This window comes from Anoplophora glabripennis, unplaced genomic scaffold (assembly GCF_000390285.2).
Source record: "Anoplophora glabripennis isolate ALB-LARVAE unplaced genomic scaffold, Agla_2.0 scaffold491, whole genome shotgun sequence".
In the NCBI taxonomy this organism is placed as follows: domain Eukaryota; kingdom Metazoa; phylum Arthropoda; class Insecta; order Coleoptera; family Cerambycidae; genus Anoplophora; species Anoplophora glabripennis.
In genome coordinates this window covers 346,183-373,493 of record NW_019416602.1, presented here as the reverse complement: position 1 = coordinate 373,493, position 27,311 = coordinate 346,183, and the positions used below count along the sequence as shown (strand labels likewise).

The 27,311-nt window shown below is 31.6% G+C and overlaps 1 protein-coding gene across 1 annotated transcript; it reads right to left on the bottom strand.

The window, feature by feature from the left end:
- Positions 1 to 1,347: 1,347 nt before the first annotated feature.
- On the bottom strand, positions 1,348 to 6,524 carry LOC108912031 (2',5'-phosphodiesterase 12-like). Its single transcript, XM_018717175.1, has 6 exons — positions 5,547 to 6,524; positions 2,500 to 2,627; positions 2,282 to 2,444; positions 1,914 to 2,196; positions 1,736 to 1,853; positions 1,348 to 1,687 (listed from the first exon to the last, which is right to left on the bottom strand). Exons 1-6 carry the CDS (start codon positions 6,281 to 6,283, stop codon positions 1,416 to 1,418), a joined length of 1,701 nt encoding a protein of 566 aa, XP_018572691.1. The 5' UTR covers positions 6,284 to 6,524; the 3' UTR covers positions 1,348 to 1,415.
- Between the last annotated feature and the right edge of the window lie 20,787 nt (positions 6,525 to 27,311).

The following is a 27,311-nucleotide window of genomic DNA, read 5'->3' as shown; positions in this document are numbered from 1 at the left end:
AATTTTTTGCGTTACTTCTGGGACGCACTGTATAGCTGTAGAGTTTATTTGTCATTTTATGAAAAAATATTTCAAGTGTTATTTATTTTGACAAAATCTAAAAAAAAGTTTGTTTTTTTCGAAAAAGTAATATTCAAGCTGTAAAACGCTATTAAACTTAACATACGTGTATGTCTATAGCTATCATACACATCCTCTGTGTTAAACTTTGGTGGCGTTTTAAAGCTAAAACATTGATTTTTCGAAAAAACACAAGAATAGTTTTTTTTAGATTTCATTGAAATAAAAATCTTATTTGAAACTTTTTTTCATAAAACAAGTAAACTCCCCGCTATTTGGAGTCAGTTTTTGAGGGGGAAGGGGTGGTGTTTTTGAACTATCAATCTGCGAAGTTTCAAAAAAATTGTCCGAAAGCCACTTTCCATAAGAAAAGTGCGGGGTCCGTTGTCTGGAAAATTTTTTAACAAGAAATATGGGTATTAATTTTAAGTAACCGAGATACCAGACAAATAGTGATCACTGAAAAATGTTAAAAATTTTCACAGAATTTTCCACAGAAAAACTCGATTCGGAACATTGGAAACCGTCTGGCAATTTACTTTTATCATATTCATAACAAAAATTTTCACTGTTTCGATTGCCAGACAAAAAAGTAAACGAATTTTTTTTTCTTGCAAGTCCGCCCTATGAACCACCCTTTCGGCTATTTAAAACCGTCTAGCCTTTGAAAATTGTTAGGTACTTATTAATGTCTATTTTTGCATCAACTGCCAGACACTTTAGATGAGTGAAAAACTAATTATTTTATGCAAAGGGAAATTATCTAATTAATTTTCCAAATTTTCAAACACGGGTCGGCCCTTAAAACCGCCCTTATTTTTATTAACTAACTTACATTTTTCAGACCTCAAAATACCAGACATTTTTGGATGAAGCCACACCCATGTGCGCTAGCTCACGGCCTATAATAAACACTAAACAACTTACTTAGTTACCCTTGGTACCCGACTTGATATATACACTTTATTGTCACTGAATGTAACTGAAACGTGCGGGACACGTAAGTGATAGATTAGGAGTTCAAATCGAGGTTCAAACCCACAGACATTTTTTTTAAATAACAGTTGTACAAAAAATATTGTGTGATACATTTGTTAAAAATCATTTTGTTTTGATGATGGAGTTGCTCAACTCGCTACGCTCCTTCCGCAATATTTCCCACTCACAAAATAAGATGTCACTTTTAAGACTTGTATCATAAATAACTCTTGTAAATGTTTTCTTATCAAAATATGTTTATAATTCATCTTTTTTTTTATACACTGTATGGTTAATTATTAATCTAACAATTTTTAAATCTTTATTCAATATAAACATTTCCAATTAATATATCAGTTCAATTGTCAATACATAAATCACAGTGTCATTCCTCTTGATTTAAATCTTAAATCAGCTACAAGTGCTAAATGATCGGAAGGATAGAACTCATTAGGCAACCCCTCGTATTTACCCAATTCTTCTTCATCCATTAACGGTACCGTCCGTTCAACGTTCAATCTGTTGCTTTCGATAAAAATGTAATCCAAACAACCTTTAAAATCTGGTGTGTAATTTGTATACTTAGGTGTCCCACATGCACTTTCAAATATGAATTCGTGGTACAAGAGCGCTTTGCCATTTTCATGAACTAAAAGAAACTAGTACAGAGAAAACATAAAAATAATAATAGCCTCACTTTTTATACAGTCTTCATGTTCTGGACTAATTCGGCCTTGAAGCATGTAGTCAAGAAGGGATTTTTCTGGGTTACTGTTAAAGTCGCCACAAAATACTACAGAGACATCAACGCCATCCTAAAAAATATTGTTATAAGGTATTTTCACTTTACCTTTTTTTCAACACAAAGTTGTTACCCTTAGATATCTTCGTTTTATCATGTTCAAATATGCGGCTGCCATATTTACTTGTAGAAGTCTTATGTGGTCTGCATCCGGATGGTAGAATAGGTGTGTGTTGCCGACAATTATACACCTCTTGGTTTGTTTATCCTGTAACACTGAAACTTGAAGAGATGTTGATTGCCTAAGAAACAGTGCTTTTAGTTCTTCATTTTTCTTAATTATATTCCAAATATAGGAGAACACTTTATGCCTTTGAACTTCAATGCTCATGACGATATGTTTCGATTCCTTAATACTAAAAAAAGTGAATTTAGGTAAATAATTAAACTAACATTTCATTTAAATAATTTTTAGTAGTAATTTTGCAGAATGGTACATACTTATAACGCGTCTTATTAAAAATACAAGCCAAACCCTCTGGAATCCGATTTCCTTTTCTGTGATAGACACTTCCAAAATTAATTTCATTAAACTTCTTTTTGAAGTATCCTGTGTAATGTTTATTATCAACCTCTTGTAAGCAAATAATGTCAGCGTTGTAACCTGAATAAGTTTATTATAAACTGATACGCCATGGATTCTTATTTTTACACATTACCTAACAATTCTCTTAGAATAAGTTGTTTACGGTAATCTATGGCTAATGCCTTGGGAGAACAGTAAGCATAGCTTTCACTATCCGCAGTATATCGATCTGCAAGTATGTTATATGATACTATTCTAAACCTGAAATTAAAGAATATGAATATACTTTCAAATAAATTGTTACCTACTTAAAAAGCATTTACCAAACCGGATTGATGAATTCTAATAAAAATAATTGTTAAATATGATGAGAAATATATAGTTAGTTAGAAAAATTAAAACTCATAGGACTGATCTGATGAATTGTGTATAGTGTAGTGTTTATTTATTAATAATGTGCTTGGTCCATGCTTTTCTCAAAGAGAACTTTAGAAATATGTAGTATCATAAGCCCATCTGAAAAGTACTTCTTGAATAAACACTGAGCTGAACAGACTCTCTAGTTTTATTTATTAGTGCTAATCAAAGAGGTTATGGGCCCAGACAACGTAAGTGATGAAAGTGACATTAAAAGTGGTATTAAATGTATTTCTCCTAAATATACTAAAATAAGAAAAAAATCATAAAAATACCTAATTATTTAGTGATAAGTGCTGAAAATTAAACAGTAACTGGATTTATTCCTTCGATGAACTTACAATTAATATTACAAACACTGGCGTAGGGGCAAAGGCTGAACTCAAGTCTATTATATCAGGTGTTTCAGGAGGAATAGTCAATATTTTCATTTTGAATGAAAAAATGAAAATGTGTATGTGTTCAAAACTTAATGCAGCAATTTTAATGTCGATTGCGTTGAGTGTAAAACAGATAAATTATCGAGTAGACTCCCACCAAATAATTGACATTTGATATTGAATTGTTGACGTATGTATCTGTGAAATTTATTTAAAATGCCACAGATTTTTTCTCACGCTGGGGTCTCCAGACCTAACTCCACTCCATTAGATTATGGACTATGGGGATCAGCGTTGCCAGATTTTTTTTGCGGGACATTTAATTTTGGGTTAAAAGGCGGGACGTCCGGCAACGCTGATGGGGATGGATGAAAAGCGATGTTTATAAAGAAAATGTAAATACGCGTTTATACTGATCGTTCATATTATGGCCACTGCAACGAGAATAAAGCGATGCCCAGAAAAACTGCACATCACAATAACATTTTCATTAGAACAACATGTGCGGAGTTTGGCAGTAGAAGTTTTGAACCATATCTTTAATTTCTAAAAATCAAAAGCTACTTTGTATTTGTATATCAAATCCTATTGGTTATTAAAATTAATAAATTGATATTCGTTTGTTCTTTATTTCCACTGGCTCTATCTCAGTAACCATTGAGATTTGGACACACATTCATATGAACTCTTTAGTCCAAAATAAACAATATTATAAGATACTAAAGTATTGATTATTCCTCCTGAAATACCCAGTATAAACAGTAAAGTAAATAAGTCAAAGCATAAAAGCACTAATAAGCCATTCAAAATTAAAAATGATGTTAAAACAAATATTTGAATATAAAAGTATCTTACTTCAGTAGTTAATCTAAATAATTTAAATTTTAATAAATAAAGATATAAGTTAACAATACTAAAACAACAATAACTTAGTATGGTCATGTGCAGTAAAGATAAAAGAAACACAACCAAACATACATCTCTAGTTTTATTTATTAGCCCCAACCCAACAATAATTTTAACATAGTTAACTGTGGAAAAAATATAATTGATTATTTTACTAAACTAGATGTCAATTACTAAAAATTGTCAAACTATTACCAAAATGTGTTATTCTGCTAATATTTATGGATGTATCTTCACATCAGCTATAATTTTAGTAAGCGTGACAAATATGGTTTTTATTAGTTTAGAAGAAAGGGCTACTTTGAAAATAGATGCTATGTTACACCTTACGTTCACAGTTGGGTTTTGCTTTGTAATAATAAAACTCTCCCGAAATATATTTGTACGTGGTGTATTTACATGGCTTACAGGTATTGAGATGTTCCTTTACCTATTATTTGACCTGCTGATGATAATCTCAGTGATGACTTGCAAATTTAGATTCAAGACAATTAACCTTATCCTGGTTTTTATTGATTCTGGGTTGATGTTTGCATATACAAAATGTTTAACCATTTGTTATACAAAATATAGCGAACTCGTAAAAATACGTAGAGAAGCACGTCGAGCAATTATTGAGACTAATAAACCAAAACCATCAGGGTATCGCCCCAGACAAGATTGTTTTTATATATTTCTCACTGATTATGATTGATAACTTGATATGTCTAATTTAAAAATTATAATAATTATAAAACTAGTTCTGAGTTAAGTACATACTTTAATTTCTATCAATAAATGCACTGTACATAAGCAAATGTTGTTAATTAGTGATTTTACTAAGTTGGACAAATTTTGCTTGAGCTGTGAAATGCCCAAATCAAAACAAGAGGCATTTAGGGATGTAGAAAGGGATAATAGGGCAGAAGGTAACCTATATTTTCCCACTCTATCACTTTGCTGCTGTTATTTGTTATCTAATTGTGAAATAAAAATGTGTGAATTATAATTTATTAGGTAAAATTAAATGAGGAGGAAACTACAAAGTAATTTGGTGTAGAAGCTTGAGCAATATCTAAGTAATACTGAGATCTATTTAAGTAATCTATATGTACATAAAATTCAATCTTAGTCTGCATGTCACATATAGATTATAGACTTGAATATCACTAATCGATTGAGCTCAAATTTATGGGTTATGTTCGACACATTACTGGATTGACACAATATTGTCAATGTTGTATGGTAATAATGATGAGAAAAAAAAAGTAGCCGCTGCGAAGCGTGGCGGGGTTCAGCTAGTACTTAATTAAATCTGAAGCCATGACCATTTTGTCCTATTATGTGTGAGAATATTTGAGAAGTTATGAAAATGTTAAATGATTATTTTAGTGTATTTTTGGCTAACAGTTTCCTCCTCATAAATATTTGCCACTTAAATGTTAGATATACTTTTTCATAGTAGTCGGTTATCAAATTAAAAATATACATTACTTACTCCAAACCCTTTAATTTTGTACGAGTAAATTCATGCCTTTTCTCAAATGGACAGGTTGGCAGTTCTCCCATTAGTTCCACTACATTTTCCGATATAGTTTGGGCACTGGGCCCTCGAACTTTACACTCACTAAAAGGAATACAGACTATCTTTATGTAATGTCCTACATCTTCCTCTTTCAACAGATATATGAAACCTTTTCCAATTTCCTCCCAATGTAGTTTGTCAATAGACTTGTACCAGTAATACAGCGATTTCGTGTTATCTGCATATATTGCATGGAATTTTGTTGGTTGAATGGTGAAGTTGGCATATAAAACTGATGGTAATTTAATTTGCTTAATAAAAGGAGCGTTTACAACAACAGGAAACTTTTGTTCAAATACCTCCAGAAAAACATTTCCTTGCTTTAGCGATGCTGGAAAATTTTTTAAAACCATTGTACCTTTAACATGTTTATTTTCTCTTCTTAATACAACAGGTATATCAGTAGATACATTATTCTCTACATTATTTTCATTTTCTTTTAACTCCAAATTTACCATTTCTTTGTCTAAAAGTATTTTTTGGAGTTTGTTTTTTATATGTTGCAACAGGGAAGCAACAGTGTCTGATTTCTGTCTAACTGCTTTAATTTCTTCCTTAACCCTTCCAATATCTGCTACTTCTGTATCAAGGAAAAAGTGCATTTCGCACTGGTCCGAATGATTGAATTCTCTAAAATATGCCGTGTCCATGTTATATTTTTATTAACTTGCTTCTCTACAATAACTATCAAATTCACAATTAAAAATTAAGCACTAGTGAAAAATAAACAATTTGTTAATAAAATGTTCATTATAAACAATATTAAATTACAGTAAGATATTTTGTAAGATACACATTTCAAATTCTTTTAGAAAAAAATGTGTGACAAATTATTTAAAAAAATATTTTGACTTTTATAACATAACCAATTTGTCACAGATCATAACCACTAATCACCACGACCACAGACCAGAATTTGTCATAAAGAGTCCCACAGATTACTAACAGAAAGAGTCCTAAAAGTCCTAAAACAACCCATTTTATCCGCGATAATTTTAAAGATGCAAGCGCATCAAGCGGCGAAAGCAGCAAGCTGCGAGACAAAGTAATTTTGACATTGCCGTTCATGTTTACAGATTCATTTGAACAACATTCGTTTTATTTTCCATTATCAATAGTAATTTTGTTATTAAACTGCGGTTATTTGACTTTTGTGATATTTTATAGGTTTCAAATATTTCATAAATAAATTTTAATGCAAGTATTTATGTCTACCTTGTTTGTTTCTAGCGTTACAATTTAATGTACATTTTTTGAGGTTATAACTATGAAGTTATCCGTTGTGGAATACCTACATTTCCTATTTAAGTGCCAACGAAAACTCTCGTTGTATATCAGAAGGAGATGTGGCAGTTTTTAACGCTGGTCATGTGGTACTATGTGGGAAAATTGGGCAAAGTGATTTAAATTTAGAAACTTATTCATTGTGTCTGCAAACTAGTGAGTAGTGCCCTTACTAACAACGCTCTTGAAATTCAGGGAGTATTGTCTTGTCTATCGACAATAATATTTTGAAAATTTCTTCAATTTGATGAAAATTTAATTCTGGATTTTTCTTGGACCATGAAGAACAACCGCGCGCCATTATTCCATGGCTAGAAATTGGCTTCAATGATTTGGGATCAAGGGGGATTATCCCTCTATATTCTGCCTCATCTCGTGTAGGCCTGGACAGCCTTCGTAGGTGGGCCCCATCCGTCGTCTACCCCGACCGCAAATGCGGCCGGTGTAGGCGCGTTGTGGGACCTTCTTTTGTCTTGGCTGGGTCCCGCCGGCTAGGGCCCTTTCTTCTGGCGCAGAACAACCATGAACTGAACAATAATAGTCCGACAATTTCTTGTTTTTATCCATAACCCTAGATAATGTCCATAACTGCTGAAGTTTTCCTCATACTAATTTTTTAATAAAACAGTGTTCAAAAGCAAACACTATACACAGTTTTAAATAAAATACAAAACGAAATGTCACACACAAGAAATGTTTACCTTGTTTTACTAGTATCACTTGTCACCGCCAGAGGGCGAGCTCTTAGTTGCATTCGCGGATAGAACGTTGAGTGCCTTGCTACCTTGTTCGTATTACAATGGTCTTACTGATGTAGAGTCTCTAGAGTCCCCTGTTATTCTAGGGACTCTATTACTGATGGACCATGTTTCGCCATCTCTTGTTGATTTAGAGAAATAAATCTGACGGTAAATTTAAATTGTGTAGAAGTAATCTTACAAATATTTGTTCTTCTACAAACCGCAAATTTATTAGTATACCTTCTGGTCAATAATACACAGCTCCAAAGACAAGTAAAAATTAAGTATGTCGGTAAAACTTTTAAATATTTACGATCAATAATCCATAATTACGTATTATTTATTGGACAATAAAAACAGAAATTATTATCATATTTAATTGAACCCATTATAATATATAAAATACAAGAAGTCAATGTTTACAATCTAATACGTATTTCAGACAGATCTACTACCACTGTTTAACATTCTATATTCTATATATTTAGACTACTATAATGATTTACTTAATACGTAGTCCATCTCAGATTATCACTAGATACCTATTAACAGTTAAATTAATCACATATAGCAATAAACACTTCCTAAATAAAAATTTCATTACTAATTTTGTTCGAGTTAAAGTGTAATTAAAAATACACCAAAAAAATTCTTCATTCCCGCACTGAATGGTGGTGGTTAGGTTAGGGCTTACTAATGTAAGTCGTTCCTGATGAGCCTATACGCGGTCTACCTACTGAATAATAATATACCACCTCCTCTCCCTTTCAAGTCTCCGTCTTCTGAACTAATCCTTGCGATTAGAATGAGGGGTAGAGATATTATTATTATTTTATTACATATAAAAAATTTACGATTTACACTTGGCCCCTTTTAAACTTCTTTTTCTAGATGTGCTCCTGGTACATGGTATTTCCAATACCCTCTCTTCCCAGTTACACAAAGCTCTGACAACATAACAAAAGAATCGTTGTGCTTTTGTGCTTTCAAATTGGCGATGCCGTTTCTAGCTAATACCACATTAATACATTAAAATCGATGTATGCAATGGATCCTTCCCATTTTGCGTTTTAGTTACTCCTCAAACTATGGAGTTTATAGTATACATGTAAACTTTATATCTCAAACTATGAAGAGTAGACAAGGAGTGAAAACTCCGTGTTAAGAAAAGTGAGCCATTTCTTAGTTCACGTAAAGGCGGCGCTGATAGTAGAGTATGAAATATAAACGTGCGAGAAATTTAAAATGAAATAATGTAACGTAACTTTTTTTTCAACTAATTTCTTAATAAATATTAAGTAAATGCTTCCGTTTATCTATAGCGTCTGACACATAAAATCCTTGGCTAAAACATAAATCTCAAACCATGGACATTACAAAATTACCAAACTCCAATAATAGGTTTAAGTTATGCAACTTAACTTACGCTGACGTGTAATATCGTGTCACGTAATATCATGACATAAAAATTAGTAGATAATATGAAAAAAGTACTTTTAGTTCATAATTTATTAATATACTGCATATATACTATATATTACTTTTCTGTAAAAATAATCATATTAAAATACATATGGAAATAGTCTCCAATATGCATGTGAAGATAACAAATATGTAATTAATAACATAGGTGATTTAATTTTATTTCTTAATGAATTGATGTGTAAAAACTTTAATGATTTACCTGCTCACTAATATTATGGTTAAAGGGAAAATTATTTTAATTACATCTTCGTTGATCCAATTTTTCTAACAATTTTATTCGATTCACTTTTTTGGAGACTTCTTTTATGAAAATCTTAGACATGTAAATTCGATAATCAAAATAAATATTAGCATGTCTTTTATACATTCTTTTTTCATTATTTGTCGACTGTGAAGACTTTAAGGGAAAATTACCACAAGTTGAGTTGAGTTTCTAGTTTCTGTGATTATCTGTAGGCATCTACATTTTCTTAAAAAAAAAAATAGAAATTAAGGGAGATTAAATATATTTAAATTTATGGCAGGAGACACAAAATGGTGATAAAAACTGTTTAAAACAATGCATTATGCGGAAGGATTTTTATACTTTTTATTATTTATGATTTTATTCCAAAATAAGGAATGTAAAGAAAGACTTGAGCCTATCGGTATTTTCAGCAGACCCAAATATGATTTTCAACGCTTTCATTTTGATTCCGGGTATGTTAATTTGCATATATCTTCATTTTGAAACATTATCTGTCTAGGAAAAATCTAAAAAAATTTCCAAAACCGGGTTTTTCTGATAGACTTTAGGTTTTGTCATTGGCGCATCCGCCAGAATGTAGAAATATGCAATTTGCGACAATAAATATTTTTTTCCTGAACAATGCACACCAATTATTACCTTCACCTGATTTTAATGGATTTTAATTATACGCTTGTCCCATCTCTGTTAGCACATCTGTAGACATACATTTTTATGTCAGCTTTCCAAATGAATGAGATAAAGCACGTGTCGCGTTCGTAAAGTTCAACATGGGCTCCGCATTTTAGACATTGTCTGCCCCTCAACTCAATTAGCCGATCTATTGAGATCCTCAGACTGTAATTTTCTGCATCGCACGCGCTGGCTGAGCGTGGGGACCTAAGGAGAAAATACACAGCAATTTTCTCAAAAATAGCAGGCATGATCTTTCTCATTGTTTTCCAGTTTCCACTCTCTTTTAACCGGTGTATCCGGAAAGACTAAGTGGATATAACGAATTTGAAGACCTGTTCTGACCAGGACAGTAAAACATGAAATGTGTGAGAAAAAAAGAAGGCTACAAACGAAATGATCTTGGAACTGAGTCCAGAGTCATATTATTCGTATAAAGTTCCTGTTTAACATAAAGTAAATTACAGTCATTTTTTTTCAAAATATTTCGAAAACCCAAACAAGTAGACGAAGTGATGTGGTGAATTATTGTGCATGCCGCCAGTAACAAGTTAAAATAGGCTCGCGCTGCAAGTGAAGGCAAGTACTAGCTGTCTAATATCTAGAGGTTTCGATGTTGCTTAAAAACCTGTGTACCTCATCACCACCATCAAGCAAATATACAGTGAGTCGCAGTAAGAACTAGGACACCTTCTAGATTGCCAATCCATGGATTACTTGATTTTATTTTAGAGAATATTACTTTAACGATTTTTTTTATTAAAAACCCGTACATATGTATATCTCAAATTTCATCGATTTACAAAGTGGAACAATTGTTTATAAAGATCTAATATTTTATAAAAAATAACAAAGTGTAAATTTAAAATTATTTCTAAGTGAAAATATTTTGGTGTTTAGAGAATTTAAGATTTTAACAAAGAAATCAACACAATTTTTAGTTAGAAGAGCTAAAATAAAAATTGTTCTGCATTATACATTTATGAAATTTGATGTGTAGTGGTTTTAAGTGAAGTTAATTTAAGGCTATGCAGCCAGATTTCTTCCTCGTTTCCAAAAAAAAACGCAGTAGGCCGTGGTTTGTTAACTGCTTCATCATAATTGGTTCAGCAAGTCCGTCTTGACCACTAGATATAAAAAAGCTCTTAGAATCGAGTGTCCCAAAAAAAATAATAATAATAACAAGAAGGATATTCTGGTTCTTAGTGGGCCAAACTATACAGGGTGGTCCCGAAGTAATGGGCCAAAACTTTTGAAATATTTTACGAGATATCTGTTTGATTTTATTGTATTTAAAATGATTCACAAAGTTGTTATGAAGTCCAATTTGTAGTTTATTATTTTTTGTAACGTTAATACTGGAAAATGGAATAACAATATTCTCAGCATGCCTGGTATATCTAGTGTTGGTGTACGTTGTACTGTTTCACCAAATTTTCAACATTTTTATGAATAATAAGTAAGGATTCATATATAAAAAGGCATAGAAGTGGTAAAATCCTAATTCTTTAAAATAAATCGCCTCTAGAAGTAGTTTTAGATACATCAGCAATAGGACGAACCTCAGCGTTCTGCAGAATGAAAACTTTTTGGGCACTACTAGAATTACCCCAAAGTGCAATGCTATATATCAAATGACTATGAACTAATGAGTAATACACCATTCTCATTACACTCTTATCAACTGAAGGTCGCAGCTGTCTTAATAGGAATACTTCTGTTGATAGTTTTGAACATAGGTAATCAATATGTGCTGGCCAGTTTAGACTAGAATCTAGAATAACACCCAAATACTTTACATCCGATTTGGATTGGATTTTACTAGAAGTAAATGTTGTGTTGAGTTTTGGAAACATTTAGCTTCAATTTATTTGCTGAAAACCAATCCTACTAGCACGAGACAACAGTGTTCTGTCATCCGCAAAGAGGATACATGTACTATTAGGAATATTAACCGGTAAGTCGTTGATGTATATCAGGAAAAGCACAGGACCTAGTACTGACCCTTGATGTACACCATTACGTATAGGAAGTAAGGTAGATTCTGTGCCTTTTATTCTGTGCTCGTTATACTGACATATTGCTGCCTGCCTATTAAATAAGATTAAAAACGTTGTAGGTAATTCATTATTACGAATACCGTAATATTTAAGTTTTACAAGTAAAATATCGACATTAACGCAATCAAAGGCCTTCGAAAGATCACAAAAAGAAGCATAAGTAACAGCATTAGTAATAGCATTATTATCAAAAAAATCAACGACTTCGTCAATAACTGCCAGAAGAGCTTTGATGGTAGAAAAATTCTTTCTGAAAGCAAATTGTAAAGGTGACAATATAGATTTAACTTCCAAATAAGCAAGTAGTTTTTCCTTTATAAGAATTTCAATAATTTCGAAAACTCGGAACTTTAGCTATGGGACGAAAATTATAAAATGAGTCAATGTCTCCTTTTTGTACACAGGAATAACCTTTGTTATTTTTAAAGAATCATGTACCCTCTTCAATACATTTATTAAATGATTAGGAATTTAATTTGAGTTAATGTTAAATCAAGTTACATCTGAAAGTAAACTTAACAAATAAGAAAATGTATTATATTGCTCGCACATACAGGGTTTTCGAAATTAGCCTGCAGTATTTTACTATGATTACAAAATAAGATTAAAAGTTTATATCGACATACCCCTTCAAAGTGAGACCCAGAAAGATATCTTCAAAACCTTTTGAGGCAAAACAATGAAAACTTTGTACTACTTTTATGTTGTGACTCTGATTTTTTAAAATACATAATGGGTGTCCCAAAAGAAACGCAAAATTTCATATGAGGAAAAAAAATTTATTACTAAGAAAATTCTGTATCACGCTTTCACATATCTGCGGCTGAATTTCGTTGATAACTTTCCGAATTTCTGCCCTTCACTGAATTTTGTGTTAAAAAGCTGGAAAATAAGAATTTGATACCAAAAATGAGATCCCTTAAAGTATAAAAAAGTTATGTCGTTTTTAACACATTAAATATACTGCAACTAGCGCCCTCTATGAACTACATAAAAAATAAATAAACAGTTTTCAATTTCTCTTCCCAAAGAACCCCAACCTCCAAAATTTTGTGTAGATATTTGCATTTATTAAGAAATAAATGAAAAAAACTAAAATAATATTTTACATTTAACACCCTGTATCTATCTTTATCTTTATCTATCTTTAACTATCAACTTTTGCACTAAGGTAAATTTAGCTAAATCGCAATGTTTTTGCTTCGGGAATCTACTCATGAATTTTGGCCCATTACCTCGGGACCACCCTGTATATTATTATGAAGTTACTTGTTGAATATATCAATGGAAAGGTTATCAGTGTTTTATGTTCACTATTGTATTCTTCTCCACTTTGTTGTTTGTAGTTTATTTTATTTATTCTTAAAAAGCAAAGTTCCTGGAATCTAATTCGTTGAATAACCTGCAGGTATATTTCATTTAGATGTTGAAAAATAATTTATGTTAAACAGGACAGAACATCTCTAAGAATACAAAAAAAACAAAATTTTTACCAATGATTCGGAAGTACTTACTACGTTCAAAGAAAAATCGAGTTTATCTAGCTGCTAATAGAGTTATTATCGAAAATAGGAGACCAATATACAGGGTGTTCCAATTAAAACTTCCCACCTGGAAAATATCGGAGTAAAATAAAAACAAAAAAAACCTGAGACACGTCGATTTTCTTTTCAAGGTGGACACATGATTTTTCTATTTTGTTATGTGTAAAGTGTGTTTGTCAAATTTTGTTAGTGAAAATTACATTAGCAGATATTAATATTTTCTAGGCTCTTATTTTTAAAATATGTACGGTTCTAACATAGTAATTACGTCCAATTAAAAATTAAAAACAAAAAAAGGTGGAAGCTCCGCTCGATTGCACTGTTACATAAAATGACAAATATTTCCTAAACTGTTAATTTTACCGAATTGAACCAAAAGGTTATTATCTTTGGCAAATTCTTCAGGGAACTTATTTTTGATGCAGGGAGATTGCGATTGTTATTTATGCAAAAATTCTGGGTTGTTACCCATTGGGCACAGTCCGTCTTTGGCGTTCTGGGCATAATGAAGTTTTACTTTCATCATCAAAAACAAGCTGTATGCATGTGTTATCGATCACCAAATTTGCATCATGCTGAAGTTAATAGTTTAGAAATTGCAAATACACATAATTTTTTAATTTTCACCTTTGAGGGCCCGTTAACGAATTTGTTAACGAAGGCCCGTATGAAAAAAATGTATATAAAGAACTGATATTATTTTGACCTCATCTATTTGTACTCGACTTTTTTGTATCAAGTACAAGGGCACCCAGTATACGTATAAATTGTCTAGTGAATTTATATCGTTTCCATGTTGTCATGTCAAGAATGTATTATTATTCTTTTTTCCCTAAATTACTTTATGGTAATAATTAGAGAGCGGACAATGTGTCTTTAACCCGAAGAATAGGTCAAATTTTGGTAGAGATGTGGACGCGTTCAAAAATGTATTGTGTATAAACTATGCAAAATATAATTATTATGTATAGCAAATATATCGTATTATCCTCGCGAAGATTTGTACCCTTTATTTAAAATCCATAAATCATGTGAACAGGTTAAATAACGAGAAAATAATTAAGTTAATTTAGTTCTAAAGAAATGAAATGACACTCGCGCCCATCTCTAGTCCATCCGTCGACATCGGTTGCGTTTATCGAATTCCTATTGGTCAGAATTCAAACTGCAGCCTTGTTATGAATGAAGCGTGAGTTGGACTATTCTATCATGTGCGTCGCCTGAGGTTATTCGTTACATTGACTCCTAATTTCCAATTAAAAGAACGACACTATTTTTAACCGAACTTTATTTAATAAATATGTAGTATACAATTTCTGATTTTCTAAATATTTTATAACGCCTAAAAATGTATGTACCGTGGAATTTTCGTGAATTACGCCACTCCGTCATGGATAATGTATCTAGGTTTATGAATGACATATCTATGTTCAAGGTTAAAGACACAAATTGTCCGCTCTCTGGTAATAATAGTATCACCAACAAAAATATTATTTATACTCAATTCATAAACTTTTCACAGTCGAAACATTAAAGAAAAATGCAAAATTTTTATATTAACAATATTTTGCATAATTTTACATTCAGAACATGTTTTTAAGGAATTTTTCCACCCACAGCATGTGCATCAAGTGTTTCTTTCGTCACTAAACCGTAGAATAATGAATGAATGAATTTTAATAGAGGTTAAAATAATTCAACTTCGACCAACTTTAGATAAAATGCTCTTTTTTGATAAATATGAACCTGTGTCGTTATTTGTGTTATTGTGTTATTTCAATGTGATCTTTATAGTATTCTGTTGTTTATTCAGAATTTTATAGATAAAAAATCTTAATACAGGTTAAAAATTAGGTTTACTGATTTTTATCTAGTTATGTTGTATATAAATTCTCCCCGCGAATATAAACTTCAATTTAACTCTTCAATTTTATGAATTCATGTATTTAGTTCGCTGCCAGTAACAGGGTACTAAATAGTAATCTGAAATCGACTGTTCGTATCAATGTCCTTTCCAGAACAAATAAAATAAAATTGTCCGGTCCAATTTAGAGGTGATGACGCACATAGAATCGTCGGATTCGTATAGTATTCTAACCATATGACGATCGGGTGGAATGCATCTGTTGGTCGGTTACGTTGTTGTGAATTATGTCACCAAGATTGACTACTTATCCAATATCCATTGAGGCAGAATAGAATAGCATTTATTTATCCATATTACCTACATAATATATACAGTGCGCCCAGAAGTAACGCAAAAAATTCGTATTTTACTTTGTGTTGAGTTTTGACAAAAACGCTAAAACACGTCAATTAGTAAATAGGAATTGTCATTTTGTCACGTAAGGTTAAACCTTTTTTGAGCTATGTTTCATAAACCTATGACGTCATCGACATTTTTTTAAATAGCACTACCTAATTTTTTAAACATAAATGGATAGCTCTTTTGAAGGAAAATGCGTCGATATAGGGTTGGGCCTACTTTAATTTGACAGGTGCGAAAAAAAAGCCAACGATTGAAATGGACATGGTTTGAATTAATAACAAAAGTAGGTATCACAAACTTATGCGCGAACAGTGCTATAGCAATAAATGTGCTTTGGTTGATTGTAGGTACATGTTTTTATGTAGATTTGGTAGGCACACCCGATCACATCGGCTATGTTTTTACTTTACATTACGATGGTGTTGTGTTTAACTGAGAAACAAAGAATTGAAATCCTAATTATGGTTGGATATGGAGATAGGATCCGTAGTTATGATGAAGTATGTCAATTATTCAATGTCAAGTATCCAGAACAACCAATACCTCCATCTTCAGTATGCAGATTAGTACGCAAATTTGAAGACGCTGGACATGTTAGAGATCTGTCTAGATCTGGAAGGCCAACGACAGTGATAGAAAATGATAGGCAAAATGTTATTCTTTTTTTTCGCTGCTGTCAAAGTAAAGTAGGCCAAACCCTATATCAACGTATTTCCCTTCAAAAGGACTATCCATTTATGCTTAAAAAATTAGGTAGTGCTATTTAAAAATAATGTCGATGACGTCATAAGTTTATGAGACATAGTTAAAAAAATGTTTAAGCAACGTGACAAAATGACAATTCCTATTTACTAATTGACGTGTTTCAGCGTTTTTGTGAAAAGGCAACACATAATAAAATACGATTTTTTTGCGTTACTTCTGGGATACACTGTATATGACAAGTAGAAGTAGGTACACATTTTTACACAAAAAAAAAACATACACGATTTTGAGTGAAACATATGTAGAAGAAACATATAAGAATACAAATTAAAATTGATGCAAGACCTCGAAAATCAGTGACAGTGCGTTTGTAATTTAATCTAACCTATTCTCGTCTAACCTAACCCAACTTAACCTAAGGAAACTTAATCTAAATCAACATAAAACAAAAAAAAAAGCAAATTATGCACGAGCAACTGCAACGAAAAATTTACGGTAAACAACAACTTTATGGAACAATGGTTTTGAGGCAGAATGTTACAAATATTATGTAACTTTTAACACAACTACTTATTACATACTGTATATGAAAATAAGACATCCTCACCTAAAAATATTGTTACATGACGTTGTTGGCCTCCTTTATAGACCAATTCGGACAGTTTGTTCTTATTGGCCGACAAAGAGATCCTGAAAACAGATTCTGGATTATCAATAGTTTATTGAATCTTAGAATGAATTGGCATCATCACATACAGGGTGGTCCGAATTTTATGCAGGAAACTTCGAGGGTAGATAGATTAAAATAATATGTGTTTGTCTTATAAACATTGGTCTGGAACAGCCCCGTTTTAGAGATACAGGCTGTTGAAGTTGTTAAAAAAAATTCTGTTTATATCTTCGGAATCTATTAACCGATCTAAATAAAATTTGGTACAGATAATGTATGATAGTAGGCCTTACATTCCCTAAAATATGAGCTTTAAAGGTTCAACCAGTGGTGTACAACTGGACAGGGGTCACCCTCTTTTTTAGAAAAAAACCTACGCCACTGCATTTTTTACATGTCATTGTAACTGATTTATATTTTAATGCACAAAATACGTAAAAAAGGTAACTTTAATTTTTCCCTAAGATTCGCCGTTCTCAAGTTATTCAAACCAATACTTGCCTTGTGGCTGATACTTCTAACCATAATATTACAAGAAAATTTATGCTTATGCTTAAAAGTAAGTGTAATTTGTAAGCACATCAACAAAATTATTTACACTCCTTTCTACACCACCTGTGAGGTAGTGTTCCTGGCGTGTTTTAGTTTTCCCTGGAAGCCTAATACTCTACAAAAAAGAACAATTTAAATCAAAATAATAATAAGAATATATTTACCAAGCAGCAGCAACTAAACAAGAAACAAAATTAACGTTACGTATTTACAACAATTGTATTACACTCGTCTTCTATTCGTTGCAGTAGTTGTGGTCTGGTATCTGTTGGAGTAGAATAAACTTTACTTTTCAGATAACCCCTAACATAGAAGTCCAGCCATGTCAATCTGGCTGGCCAAGACACTGAACCCTCTGCATAATTATGGTTGACATTGGCATTTAGTCTTCTACCTATACATCGACCCAAATAATTTCAATTAAGCCATTCTTATATTATTCTCCCTGAATGCGCAGGAGCACCATTCTTTGTATACAGCTTTAATGGAACATCCTCTAATAATTCAAATAAATCGTTTTCTAGAAAGTTTAGAAATGACTGGGAATTTAGATGGGTTTAGAAAGGTCCACAAACTTTATTGCGAATTATTTCGAGCCAGACGTTCACAGAAAATTCGTGTTGAAAAGATCTTGAACGAATTTCATGAGGATTTTCTTGTGACCAAATATGCAGGTTGTGAAAATTCACTACCCTTCGTCTTTGATAAATGTACATTTATTATTATTTTGATTTAAGTTGTCCTTATTTATAAAGATAGTGGGTTGGGCTTCCAGGGGAAATTAAAATGCGTAAGGAACTAAGGTGGTGTGGAAACAACTGTAAAGAATTTTGTTGATGTGCTTACAAATTGCACTTACATTATACCATAAACATAAATATTCTTGTAATATTATGGGTAGAAATGTTTGCACAAGGGGATTGTATTGGTATGAATAACTTGAAAACGGCGAATCTTAGGGAAAAAATTCAAGTTACCTTTTTTACGTATTTTGTGCATTAGAATATATCCGTTACAATAACTTGTAGAAAATCCAGTGGCGTACTTTTTTTTTGTAAAAAAAGGTGACCCCTGTCCAGTTGTACACCACTGGTTGAATCTTTAAAGCTCATATTTTAGTGAATGTAAGGCCTACTATCATACATTATCTGTACCAAATTTTATTGAGATCGGTTAATAGATTCCGGAGATATAAACAAAAAATCAATTTTTTTTTAACAACTTCAACGCCCTATATCTCTAAATCGGGGCTGTTCCAGATCAATGTTTATAAGGTAAACACATATAATTTTAAAAGATCTATCTGCCCTAGAAATTTCCTGCATAAAATTCGGACCACTCTGTATAATCCATGTTAAAAGTTAAAAAGATGCTTTTGGTGAATAACATTTCATCGACATAATCCGTCCATAAAAAATAAAAACATGTGGTTTAGTTTGGTTAAAAATCCATGACCATTTTTCGTGCAACACTTCATATTATGATCATGGTTTATTTTGTAACCATGGATTAGCTGACTATTTATAACTATTTTTCATAAAACAGGGCCATAGTGAGCTGTCTAAAAGGATGTAAAGTAAAACATTACAAAACCTTATTTCTAGTGAATTTGGTTTTGAGGCAATAGCTTGCAGTAAGTATAATTACATATACACACATATCTCGTAAGTTTTTCAAATATTTCAATCCCGAGTTGCTGCGTCAGCGACCGAACCTGGTACATACTGCCAACCTTTTGGTTCATCAATTGAGATCGGAAAGACTATACCACTGGAATTTCCAGGAAAGAACGAGTCGTTTTAGAGTACTGAATTTTTTACATTAAAGTGGGTTTACAACATAACAAATAAATCGAAAATAACTATTCGTTCCACAAAAACAGTTCATAGAATTTTTTTGTTGAACATGATTTCTGAGCCGATGATGTTTTGAACTTTTGACACGCTACGTTGTATTTATAATTGTATTTTTAACAAAAAATTCTCATAAACTGTTTTTGTAGAACGAACAGTTTTAGAGTTATTTTCGAATAACTGGAGAATAACCAGATGTCCTATAACAAAGTTCACTTATGAAATGTTTAAAATCTTTTGTCTTTGTAGATAACACTCTCTTTTGAGAATGGTGCCTTAAATTGTTCGTAAGTCAGTGACCTTTAAGATTTAGGAGGTATATTCAAATTCGGTTCGTGCTAGTTGCAACTCTTGTCGGAGTTTTAGGCTTTACCTCGTTCATTTTGAAAGTTGAGTTGTATGTTAACGTACAACAAATATGTCAGTTTGACTTGAATATCTCATTGCAGTATACAAATGACAAGAAAATTTTCTACAACTTTGATCCATACAATTTTTTTTGTAAATATGAAAGCAACAAAAATTTTTCCTTAATTCAAGCTCACGTTGATGTTAAAAACTCAAAATACAATACGGTAATGCTATTAAAAAAAACTGAATCGACAAATTGTCTCAAATGCAAATAGGCATTCGTAAAGTTTTCCCTGATTAGCAGGATATAATTACTTCAACTTCTTTCCCAGTGTTAAAAACGCTTCCTTATTGTGAATGTCGAGCAATGCTTTATTTTTAATAGGGGGAAGAAGCAATACGGCGATANCAACTTTGATCCATACAATTTTTTGTAAATATGAAAGCAACAAAAATTTTTCCTTAATTCAAGCTCACGTTGATGTTAAAAACTCAAAATACAATACGGTAATGCTATTAAAAAAAACTGAATCGACAAATTGTCTCAAATGCAAATAGGCATTCGTAAAGTTTTCCCTGATTAGCAGGATATAATTACTTCAACTTCTTTCCCAGTGTTAAATACGCTTCCTTATTGTGAATGTCGAGCAATGCTTTATTTTTAATAGGGGGAAGAAGCAATACGGCGATACAATTCGAGAGTGGGAGCAACGCTTTTTTCACATTGTGTTATTGAACCCTATTTGTTTGCAAAACGTTTTTATCGGCTAATTTTAATTTAGCAGAGATCTGGAAGGTGGAATACGCCTTTTTACGATAAATAAGACTTTAATGCATAATTCAGTTCTAGCAATTAACAAGCAATTAATCTGTTTATGAGAGGGGTCTCAAAAAACAAGATCGATATCCGAGAAACCCGGAAAAATGTACCTGATCAAATATAGGGGTCGACGAACTTCCTAGTTGTTTCCAGGAGTGCAGGTTCATCATGACTGCTAATAAACACTCTGCAGGTGTTTAATAAAAAAAAGGAGCTAAAAATAATTCTTTAATTTGTATAATTTACCATTTCCATGTTTTTGTTGAATTTTCTAATACGTTTGCTTTCGACGCTTCTATTTTCGTTTTGCGAGTGTGGTTGGAAACTAGAGCAGTAGGTACATCGTCTGGTTCGTGAAAATAAGCCCGAATCATAAGAGAAATTTATAAATAAGTTATATAAAACATAACTATTATGAGATGCCAGAAGTTCATGTTAAATTATACTCATTAGAAAGAGGATGAACATGACATTTTGAATACTATCTTATTTTATCATCAGAGAAAATGTCGCGTGGTTTTGAAACATTTCTAATTACCTATTGTTTTCGTCTTGTTAATTATTTATATAATTATTTTAATTTACAAAAGAAATTTCAGCCCGATTAACTTCTAATTGGCCGTGAAAACCTAATAAACTCGTTGTTCCTTCCGGTTCCTTGAATTTTACTTCCTTGATGTACCGTCGATTTTTTTAATGTAGGAGGTAATATTAATAAGCATTTCTAGGTCATCCTTGTTTGATAAGTTTTTAATTAAAAACAAAATGCTTTAATTAATTGAGAAGAATGAAGATTACCATCTGAAAATTCTAACACAATATAAATTAGGAATGAGGTCTCTCATCTCAAGAGATATTTACTTCCTTATTAGGAGTTTATTGGCTTTGGTTTTTATTACCAAGCCGTTAACATTTAGCTGGAAGAGTTTACATGTGTACCTACCCGTGTTTACCCAATTCCAATTTTCTACGTCCTGTTTCAATCATCATATTGAGTTTATAATATTTATAAAACCGAGATTTCTTAATTAATTATATTGTATAAAAACACAATTTTCTAAATTATACATATACCTACTTTACGTCGTGTTTTGGCTCCAATAATTTATTTTATTTTCAAATACACGCTCTCACGTTGTATCTACCAAAAGTCTTTCATGTATCATTGTCATTCCAGATCACAGAACCATGCCCTTATTAAAAGTAAACATTTATTTTTTAGTCGATATCCAAATAAAAATAAACACATTTTGCATATCTAGCGACTCCATAATTAAATTTTAAACCAATCGATGGAAATAAGAGAGTAATACACTTTATCCCTTCAACCGTTAGTAAAAAAACTGATGGTACGACACTTAATGGAATACGCTTTTAGAAGTTTTTTTCCTTTACATTAAATGCAAACAGATGAAGTGGAGGCAATTCTAATACACCGTGATACATCGATAATGCCTGAAGTTTGTAAACAGGCCGAGATCATTAACCGAGAGATTCTTGAATTTTAATTTATATCACAATAATTTTTCGTGATGAATTCGTTTACGTCGGAAGTTTCAGTAAAACAGATTAAAATTCTAGAGTAAATTACTTTCCATCACGTTTTGTAACAAGTGTTGAGGAAAAGCAATGTGCTTGGATAACCCAGTTGGTATAACGGGTGAGTCCCTTAATTTGGTCGTTTAACTTCTACAGGGTGTTCCTTGGCTAAAATAAATAGGAAGTTCAAAGTTCTAATGAATTCTGACACTTTATACCAACTAGATATACCAGTACGAAAATGGTTTTTTGGCAATTAATTTTAAATGTCTTCTAAACTAGCTAAAGCGTCAATAAATTTGATACACCTTTTTGTCATTGACTATTCCATACCTTGATAAATGTGCATTTTTTTGCATGTTAGAAAATATAAAGTTTACTTACTTACTTTATATACAGTGTGTCCCGGTATTCGATATATATAGGTGAGATCAAAAAAATAATATCAGTTCTTCGTATAATTTTTTTTCCTACGGAGCTTCGTTAACAAGATACAGGCCCTCACAGGTAAATATTAAAAAGTTATTTTTTTTTATAGTCTAAACTATTAACTTCAGCATGATGCAAAATGGTGATCGATAACACATGCGTACAGCTTGTTTTTGATGTTGTAAGTGAAACTTCATTATGACCAGAACGCCATGGACGGACTGTGCCCAATGGTTAACATCCTAGAATATTTGCATAGATCACGATCGCAATATGCCTGTATCAAAAATAAGTTCCGTGAAGAAATTGCCAATGATAATATCCTCTTTGTTCAAATCGGTAAAATTGACAGTTTAGGGAATATTTGTGATTTTGTCACAGTGCACATCGAGCGGCGCCTCCACCATTTTTTTATTTTAATTTTTAACTGAACATAATTGCTATGTTAGAACCGTACATATTTTTAAAATAAGAACCTAGGAAATCTTATTGTCTGCTAATTTAATTTTCACTACTTTTACTAAATTATTTTATTTAATAAGTAAAAAAAAATAAAAAAATATTATTCTTTGCTTTCTTTAAAATAGTTTATTAACTATTTTTTGCATAAAATTTTCGTTTTAAATTTTTTAAATAAGCTATTTTGATGGGAAATTCAATTCTCTAAATAATTCTTCCTATGAACTATAGCGAAATTTTGATTCGTTTTCGAGCTACAATTCAGAAAATAAAAGGGGTGCATTTTTACCCCTATCTCCAATTTCCACTCTCTAATTTGAACCTTTGAACGATTCATGCAATAAAATTGCTCGAACGTCATAGTTCCTTTTAACTCTGTTTTTTTTTGGATATAATCAATAGCCTACTAATAGCGGCTGCAAATTATTTTGCAAAAACTCTTAATATCGATGTCCATTCAGACGGTCCTCAAATATGTACGGACATATTAAATTATTACCCCAGAAATGCTTTTTCGTGTACAAACAAATAACATTCGTAGGCTTAGGAGGTGTGTTGAGGTGGAAGGTGCCCATATTGAAAATGTATTTTGATAGTTTTCTTTCTTTTAAATAATTTTTTTAACTTACTTTAACTTTTTCTTGTTTTGTTTTTCTATTTCGTGTAATGTGTAAAGTGTGTTTGTTAGTGAAAATTAATTTGGCAGACAGTAAGATTTTCTAGGCTCTTGTTTTAAACATATGTACGGTTCTAACATGGTAATTACGTCCAATTAAAAAAAAAAAAATGGTGAAGGCGACGCTCGATGGGCATGACATAAAATCACAAATATTTCCTAAACTGTTAATTTTTCCGAGTTGAACAAATTCTTCAAGGAACTGGTTTGATATAGGCAGATTGCGATCGTCATTTATGCAATAATTCTGGGTTTTAACCATTGGGCACAGTCCGTCCCTGGCGTTCTGGTCATAATGAAGTTTCAATTCCAACATCAAAAACAAACTGTACCCATGTGTTATCGATCACCAAATTTGCATCATGTTGAAGTTAATAGTTTAGAGACTGTAAATAAAAATAACTTTTTAATTTTCACTTTTGAGGGCCCGTAACTTGTTAACGAAGGCCCATATGAAAAAAAATTATACGAAAAACTGATATTATTTTGACCTCATCTATTTGTACTCGACTTTTTGTATCAAGTACCGGGACATCTTGTATATACATAAAATTTTAGAAATTGTTGTAAAAATTTAACGCGCTCGGTGAAATTAGGCTTTCAAATAAAATTTTATTAGCTAAGGAATGATCAAAGCAACGGTAATTTATAATGTATCAATGACATACGTATGTATATTGATTTATAATATTTCAATAAAAATTAGAAATATATTTGATTTATTTGTTTTACTGAGATAAGTAAATAATATTCGTCGCTTGCTTGTGCTTTTTTTTGGTTTAACTTGGCCTTAGTTTCATTAACGTACCTCAAACATATTCAGAGATGTATCAGAAGTCCAAATTTTTTCCTAATTTCAACACCCTGTATCTCGAAAATGAAGTAATCTACGACCCACAATCATATGAAACTTTTTCTTAAACTAATTTATTCTATTATACCTTTGACGGAACACACTTATTTCAGAGGCACCCTGTACCTATTTTAAAAATAAAATATTGCCATTTCCGTCCAATTTAATATCAAAATTTTAATTTCGAAAAATTAGCAGTTCCCTCTCGACTGCTTTTTGGATAAAATAATCCTGTTACGTCATTTTTGATCCATAATAAAACAGAAAAATTGAAGACAGATATATTTGCGTAACATTGGTTATTAATATCACACAATATTGATGATAAAAATTAGTTTCCAGGTAATGCTTTCAGGACAAATTCAGTTCAAATCGAATGAAAATTTTTCATTCGGCGATTCTATTATTCCTAACGAAATGAGAACGATAGGTAGTACATAATAAAAGTTTCTATGTAAGCTAATTGGAATGGTATTTCTAGGATAAACCATACACGTGTCCTCCTTCTATTCACCGTTATATAAGATAATAAGACTAAGAAGGATGTCTGCTCCATCAGAGAAATTAGGACGCGACTCCTTATTCCTTTAAAGTAACACTTAACATCTAACTGAATAGCAAATAGCAATCAAAGTTTTATCTAATTCGTAATTGTATTAACGAAATAGCACATACTTGTAATAAATTATTAAATATTATCTCAAACCTTCAAAGAAACAGTACGGGGTGTCATCGAAATTTTATGTTTATTTTTCATCTTGATAAAAAAGTAAAAAGATAAAAATAAAAATGTGACATACAGGGTGTAAGAAGTATGACTGCCATAACCTCAACATGAGATAGAGTAATCATAAATGAACAAAAAAGTTGTATATTACAGGGGCGTAAGTTTAACAGTTTTAAGAATAAAGCGAGTATGTATAAATATTGGGGAGTTTCATCACCACTACAAAGCTGATGCAAACCACGTGTGCACGCGGCAGACTTGTCCTATGGAAAAAATGTAAACAACTACTATTGTGAAACATTTAGTAAATTTCAAGACAATTGTTTTTCAGTTTTTAAATAAATAAAATAAAATGTATCGATTTTGCAATACGAAGATAGTGTTGTGCTTAAATTTTAGCTCGAATTTTAGTAATTATGAATCTCTTAAAATAGGAACTTTTAATCAAATTATGAATTTGAAAAATATGTAATTAAAGTAGTAAAAAATTCATGTCGTCTAAATAATCATATTAAAAATAATTTATGGACCTAAGTATCAAAAAACTAAATTCAGTAATTTTTAAACGCACAAGTACAAAACAAACTGCAACATAATATGCTCAAAATGTCCACCACCATTTTCAATGCACGCACGACACCTTCGAATCCAATTTTCTCGCATTCGCTGAAAAAACCCTCAAGAGAAAAGAAAATAGTGGTACGCAAAAAACATTCAGACATGGTCCAATTCCAGATACCAACTGAATTGCGTATAGCTGGACAGCTTAGTACCTCGTGTTATCCGCTGCGCCGTTGTCACATTGCTCCATATGAATTTTATCGAATTTTAAATTTATTACAACGCTAAATATTTTTTAGAATTAAGCATATAGAAGTTCAAAAAAGTGATAAACATTGTATTTTATGGTATTCTATGCACGCAGTTATGTCAATATTCCTTAATTAATAGAACTATTGTACATCAAGTTGGAGATTTTGATAAGATTTTTCTCAGAAATGGTTGAGTTTAGGACCAATGTCATATAAGGTTTTATTGTTTGTTTTAATGTATTCTATCGTCTGTTAAAATTAAGGCAGTCAAACTTCTAACACTCTGTATATCTGTGTAAGGTCTTCAAAAAATCACAATTTTAATCAGTGGTGGTTCTTGACTTCCCTACCAAGGAAGGCGGAAAAATTTAGGTATAAAGTATTGAAACAAAAATCAAATACAATTGGCTAGTTTTATTTTAAGTACTATTGAAGTTTAGGGAAAATGTACTCAACATTATTTCCTGCGTTTGTCCGAAATAAGCTTACTTTTTCATTAAAGTTTGGTATTCCTTGTACCATTGATTTTTGCAAGTGCTACAATCAATTTAAACTTTACAATTAAAAAAAAAACATAAGAAACAATATGTAAGTAACAAAATTTTACATCACACCTGAACAAATTTTATTACGTTTATTAAGAAAAAAAGCGGTGAATAGCTATTATTTGGTTGAACTAAACAGAGCTCAAACTGCATAGTAAATATGCGCTACTTTCACTATGTCTTTCACTACTACGTGACGACTGACGGTAACCATGACCAACGCTGTAAACACTTTACAGATGTAGAGGCGAGCTACGAGGAGCCCATGTATTCAGAGTTTTGCATAAGAATATTGCAAGTCGAGTTAAATTGACTGCACATTAAAAATTTATCATAAGACTAATCTATTTAATTACATAGAAAATATATCTAAAATATATTTTCAT